Here is a 6000-nt window from a genome sequence, read left to right as displayed (position 1 = left end):
CCCCCTCATGTGGACAGGTACAGGGCGCTCCCCCAGATTCAGCAGTGGCCCAAAGGCCCCTCTAGGGGTGACCGGCAGCTGGCTCCTGGGCACTGAAGAGCCGCCGGCTGCGTCTTTGTCCTGCAGACATGAACCCTCTAATGTCCACAGGTACCCCCTGATTCAGCAGCGGCCCGAAGAAGACCCCTCTAAGGGGTGACCTGCAGCTGGCTCTTGGCTGCGCCTCAGCCCCGCTGTCATTCAGGCAAGGTGAAATAATGCAAAGTTGTAAATGTAAATGTAAATGTAAATGTATTGGCATTTATATAGCGCACTACTTACCCATAGGGTCCCAAGGCGCTTCGACCGCTGCGAAACCCTTCCTGGCTTCCCTGAGAGATGGTCCCTTAATGGGTATCTCCAGGGTGAGACCAGGCATCCCCGGCGGTCTGGTGGGGCCGTTAGTGAAGATGAGGCAAGCTAATGCCCAGAGTTGCCGAGTGTGATCGCTGATCAGAGTGGGCACCGAGGCGAGAGAATTATCGAGTCCGCTGACCCTGGTCCAGAAATGTGCTGGTCCGACACCCTACCCCCTTCCCCCAAACCCCCCCCCCCCCCCCCCGCAGAGGAGAAGCGGGCAGCTTTATTACCGCCAGCCCAGGCTTCAGCAGGCACAGCTGCTGAGCGAGGAGGAGGAGGCACATACAACGAGGGAGGGCTGTGAGAGGTAGCCAGGGCCCCCCAGGACAGGCTGAGAGCAGCAGCAACCACTGCTACTGCCTGCAGTGTCCGAGGGGTGCCTACGCTGACTGCTGCAGACTTGCAGAGTGCATCTACCTGCCCAGGCGTGCGCTGACTGCTGCAGAGTGCATCTGCCTGACGGGTGCCTGGGCTGACTGCTGCAGTGTGTATCTGCCTAACCTGACTGCAGCCGAGTGCATCTGCGGCTCAGACGTGCCTGAGCTGACTGCTGATACCTATACCGCTCCGAGCCAGAGGTGCTCAGCCTTCTTACTGCACATTCTGACCTGACTGCTGCAACCTGTACCCGCCACAGCGGTGCCCACCTGGACCGTTGCAGAGTTCATCTGCCCCTGACGTGCCTGACCTGACTGCTGGAATCTAGCAGCCACAGGCGTGTCTGGCTTGACTGCTGGTGTAGCTGTCACAGGGCTGCTCTGCTCATGACTGCAGCCTGGACCTGCCCCAGAGTCACCTGAGTGCCGCTAGCTGGAGCTTCTCCAGTGCCATCTGTGCCAGGCGTGCCAGCCCAGCTAACTAGTTGAAGCGCCTGACTCCCGCGCCCAGACCTGTGATTACTACCTGTGACCGCAACGAGACTCCCCGGGCCACCTTTCCTGCCCGCGTCGAGGGGTGCCCATCCCCTGCTTCAGGTGTGCCTGTCCTGCCTCGGGGTGACTGCTCTGACTTGCTGCCCGTACCCGCCCCGTTTGAGACGCCCTCTGCTTTGTTCCTGTTCTGCCTCCCGCTGCCCTGGTAGCTCCTGCTGCTTGCGGCACCTGCACTGGCAGTGCCTGTTGTGTTTGCCGCTGTGTGCACCACCCCGTGAACCTACTCTGCCTGCACCTGCCCCTGCCTCCGCCATGGCCCGCCGGTCCTTGCTGGTGTTACTGGCCGGGCTCTGGCTCCCAGCCCTGGGGGACATCCTGTTCCGCTGCCCGCCCTGCACCCCGGAGCGCCTGTCGGTCTGCCCCCCTGTGCGACCCACCACCCCCTCGGGTGCCTGCGTCGAGCTGGTGAAGGAGTCGGGCTGCGGCTGCTGCCCGGTGTGCGCGCGGCTGGAGGGGGAATCCTGCGGCGTCTACACCCCACGCTGCGCCCCCAACCTCCGCTGCTACCCCACCCCCGGCTCCGAACTGCCCCTGGAGGCGCTGATGCAGGGCCAGGGCGTCTGCATCCGAAGGAAGGACGAGCTCGGGGGGAGCCAGGAGCGAGCCACAGGTAAAATGGGTCCTCGCGGGCCCCCCTAGGGGAGTGTGGGATCGCATGCTGTGCCGGCCACTGGGATTATGCGGCAGGAGACGGCCACCTTATGCAGCAAGAAGAAGACACATTATGCAGCCTGAGGTGGCACATTTTATAATCGTATTACTTCATTATTTCGTTATTTGTAAACTTGGTAACACCATCTGAGCATTAGTAGAACCTCATTAGTACCAGTTTAACACTCAAACATAGCAATAAGCAACAGAAAGGTGACCAGTGCAGCTTTGCAAAGGGCCTTCCCACTGGGGGCAACACGTGTCGAATTTCTAGTAACTTTTGACCCGTTTGAGCTCGGATCTGTTAAAATTCTGCAGTTTATGCAGCAGATGATGAATCATGTGGCAAATGCATCAAATCCATAATTATGTCAAAATCGCTGCGGCCGCATAATTCCAGTGGCCCTGGGTATAAGGCATGGTGCTCTCTGGGGAGGGTGAACGTGAAAACACCAAAAATATAAGGGGATGGGGTGAGCTCAAGCCCCCTGGTGTGTGTGGGGCTGTGGAATCACGCAGGAGTCGGGGCACTGTGCTATTGGGGAAGGGGACCATGGTAGCACCTAAGGGAGGCATGGGCGTTCAGCGAGAAGAGGGCACGGTGCCGCATGGGCAGGAGAGCGTGGAACACGTGCATCGCAGCTTGGGGAAGGGGAAAAGATGCCACCCATTGAAAGATGCATGCGATACCCATGGCAAGGGTGGCACGCAGACACCCGGAGGAAGGAGAGAGCGTATGCCACCCTTAGAGGGAGGGCAAGAACACATGAAGTAAAGAGGTGAACATGTAGATACTTGGTGGAGGGGGGCTGGTGTGACCTGTGGAAGAGGCATTGGAATACTCGAGGGAAGGGAGGAACAGGGCAACCTGCTAAAAGGGGGATGTTGTGACACTTGTGGAAGGAGGGAGCGTGTGACACCTGTGGGAGGAGGAAGCCTGTGACACATTTGTAAGGAGGGAGCTTGTGATGCCTGTGGAAGGAGGGAGCTTGAAACGCCTGTGGAAGGAGGGAGCTTGTGATGCCTGTGGAAGGAGGGAGCTTGAAACGCCTGTGGAAGGAGGGAGCGTGTGACACCTGTGGAAGGGGGGGCTTGTACCACCTGTGGGAGGAGGAAGCCTGTGACACATTTGTAAGGAGGGAGATTGTGACATCTGTGTATGGAGAGAGCTTGTGACACCTGTGGAAGGGGGAGGGTGTGCTACCTGTGGAATGACGGGGCTTGTACCACCTTTGAAATGAGGGAACTTGTACTACCTGTGGAAGGAGGGCATGGAACACATGAAGCATATATAGGGAGCTTGTGACACCTGTGGAAGGAGGGAGCTTGTGATGCCTGTGGAAGGAGGGAGCTTGTGATGCCTGTGGAAGGAGGGAGCTTGAAACGCCTGTGGAAGGAGGGAGCTTGTGCCACCTGTGAAAGGAGGAGACTTGTACCACCTGGGGAAGGAGAGAGCTTGTGACGCCTGTGGGAGGGGGCGGGGGGCTTTTACCACCTGTGGAATAAAGAAACTTGTACCACCTGTGGAAGGAGGGCATGGAACACCTGAGGTATATAGAGGGAGCTTGTGACACATGTGGAATGAGGGAACTCGTGGCATCTGTGTAAGGAGGGAGCTTGTGAAACCTGTGTAAGGAGGGAGCTTCTAACACCTGTGTATGGAGGGATCTCGTGACACCTGTGTAAGGAGGGAGATTGTGACACCTGTGGTATAAAGAGGGAGCTTGTGACACCTGTGTAGGGAGGGAGCAGGTGACACCCGTGTCGGTAGGGAGCTTGTGACGCCTGTGGAAGGAAGGATCGTGTACCACCGTGGAAGCAGGTAGCTTGTGACACCTTTGGAAGGAGGGAGCTTGTGACGCCTGTGTAAGGAGGTAGCTGTGACGCCTGTGGAAGGGGAACTGTTATTTATTTCTATTTCTATTTAAAAATATTTATACAGCGCACGTACACCAGCGGTTTCATGGCGCTAAACTGACAGAGAGCTAAACATGAGGGGAAAAACTGGGGGAGTTAGTTAAGAAATTTTGCAAAAAGATGTGCCTTGAGCTGTTTCCGGAACAATAGGTACGAGGTGGAAGCTCTGAGCTCCAAAGGCAGTGAGTTCCAGAAGATCGGGGCGAGGGTCGCGAACTTAGAGCCTCCCCATTTCTTCCTCCGGAACCGTGGGACCGTAAGAAGTGATTGGGTAGAGGACCGCAGTTCCCTTGCGGGAACATAGGGAATAATTTCAGATGAAATGAAAGCCGGGGCCGTGCCCAGTCGAGCTTGAAAAGTGATAGAAGCAAGCTTGAACTGGACACGGGCACAGACCGGGAGCCAGTGTAGGGACCTCAGAAGGGGGGTGACATGATGGGATTTAGGGAGTTTAAACACCAGGCGCGCCGCCTGGTTTTGGATCTGCTGCAACCGCCGAAGACTATATGCAGGAATACCTGCATATAGGGCGTTGCCGTAATCCAGGCGGGACACGACCATGGCAAGGGTAATCAGTTTAAGTGCATCAAATGAAAAAAAACGGGACACCTTGCGTATGGTACGCAGTGCCAGAAAGGAAGAGGAAACCACAGAGCTGACCTGGGAGTGAAGGGTGAGTTGGGAGTTGAGCTTGATGCCAAGAGTTTTTACTGAGGTCGAGGGGACAGGCGGGGGACCAAGGGAAGGGGGCCAAAAGATGGGGGACCAGGGGCTGGATGAGCCACCCGTCAACCCCAGCTCTGTTTTGTCTGGGTTGAGTTTGAGATGATTGTGGTTCATCCAGTCACGGATGTGGATCATGGTGGTTTGAAAGTTGAGAGCAGAGTCAGGGGAGGAAGAGAGGTTAAAGACAAGCTGGAGGTCGTCCGCATAATTAAATACGGCGACCTCCATTTGTTGCAGTGAAAAAATAAGAGGGGAGATGTATAGGTTGAATAAGAGGGGAGAAAGGGAGGAGCCTTGGGGAACCCCGCACTGAACATTACGGAAGTCCGCAGTGAAGTCACCCAGGCGGACAGCCTGGGTGCGGTCCCTCAGGAAGGAGGATAGCCAGACCAGAGCCGTACCCCCGATCCCCGCCGCCCTGACACGGGAGAGCAGGATGGAATGATCCACCGTGTCAAAAGCGGCTGAGAGATCGAGGAGGACTAAGGCCTGAGGTTGATTGGTGTCCATACCCTCCCTGAGGTTGTCAAGGACCGAAAGTACTACGGACTCCGTAGAGTGTGCGGGGCGAAACCCAGCCTGGCGGGGGGCAAGGACCCCATTCTTCTCCACGAAAGAGCTCAAGGCAGAAGTAACATGGCGCTCGAGAACTTTCGCCAGAAACGGCAGGAGAGAGATGGGACGGAAATTGGCTGGAACTGAGGGATCAGCGCCCGGTTTTTTCAATATGGGGACGATGACAGCAGATTTAAGTGAATTAGGTACCACGCCCTGAGAAAGAGAACTATTAAGAGCGTGGAGAGGGGGGTCAGGACAGCTAAGGAAGATGTGACGAAGAATATGGGCCGGGCAGGGATCCAGAGGGGAACCAGATTTGACAAGTGGGATTATAGCAGTCAGAGATTGTTGAGTAAGAAGTGGAAGGGCAGTGAGATGTGCCTTGGGGGGAGGGCACTGTGGGTCCACAAAAGAAAGGGAAGGGGCGGGGATATTGGCTTTAATAATGGCGATTTTTTGGATAAAGAAGTGATTGAGGGAGTGACAGAGATCCAGTGAAGGGGTAGGTTTGAGGGAGGTTCTGTCCGAGAACGCCAAGTTATGGATAATCGAAAAGATTTCCTTCGATTTGTTTTCGGCTGCGAGTATTTTGGAGGAAAAGTAGATGGTTTTTGCCTCCAAGATGTTTTTTTTGTAGAGAGCCAGGATGTTGATGAACTCTAGTCGCAAAGATGGGCAATAATTTTTCCTCCAGGCTCGCTCCGCGCGGCGGACCGCTAGTTTAGTGGCTTTGAGATCTTGATTGAACCACTTATTGGCATCCTTTTCTCGTTTGGTAGAGACCCGCTTCAGGGGGGCAACAGAGTCACTACCTGTA

The 6000-nt window shown here is 55.9% G+C and overlaps 1 protein-coding gene across 1 annotated transcript in view; it reads left to right on the top strand.

Moving 5' to 3' along the window:
- Positions 1 to 655: 655 nt before the first annotated feature.
- The window catches only part of IGFBP2 (insulin like growth factor binding protein 2), a 369361-nt gene continuing 364016 nt past the window's right edge, over positions 656 to 6000 (top strand). Inside the window, exon 1 of the mRNA XM_086954489.1 lies at positions 656 to 1941. Coding sequence (XP_086810615.1) covers positions 1584 to 1941 — 358 coding nt within the window. The 5' untranslated portion in view covers positions 656 to 1583. The remainder of the gene's footprint in view (positions 1942 to 6000) is intronic.

Source organism: Lissotriton vulgaris, chromosome 2_1, assembly GCF_964263255.1.
Source record: "Lissotriton vulgaris chromosome 2_1, aLisVul1.2, whole genome shotgun sequence".
NCBI classification, from domain to species: domain Eukaryota; kingdom Metazoa; phylum Chordata; class Amphibia; order Caudata; family Salamandridae; genus Lissotriton; species Lissotriton vulgaris.
This window is presented reverse-complemented; position numbering and strand designations above follow the sequence as displayed.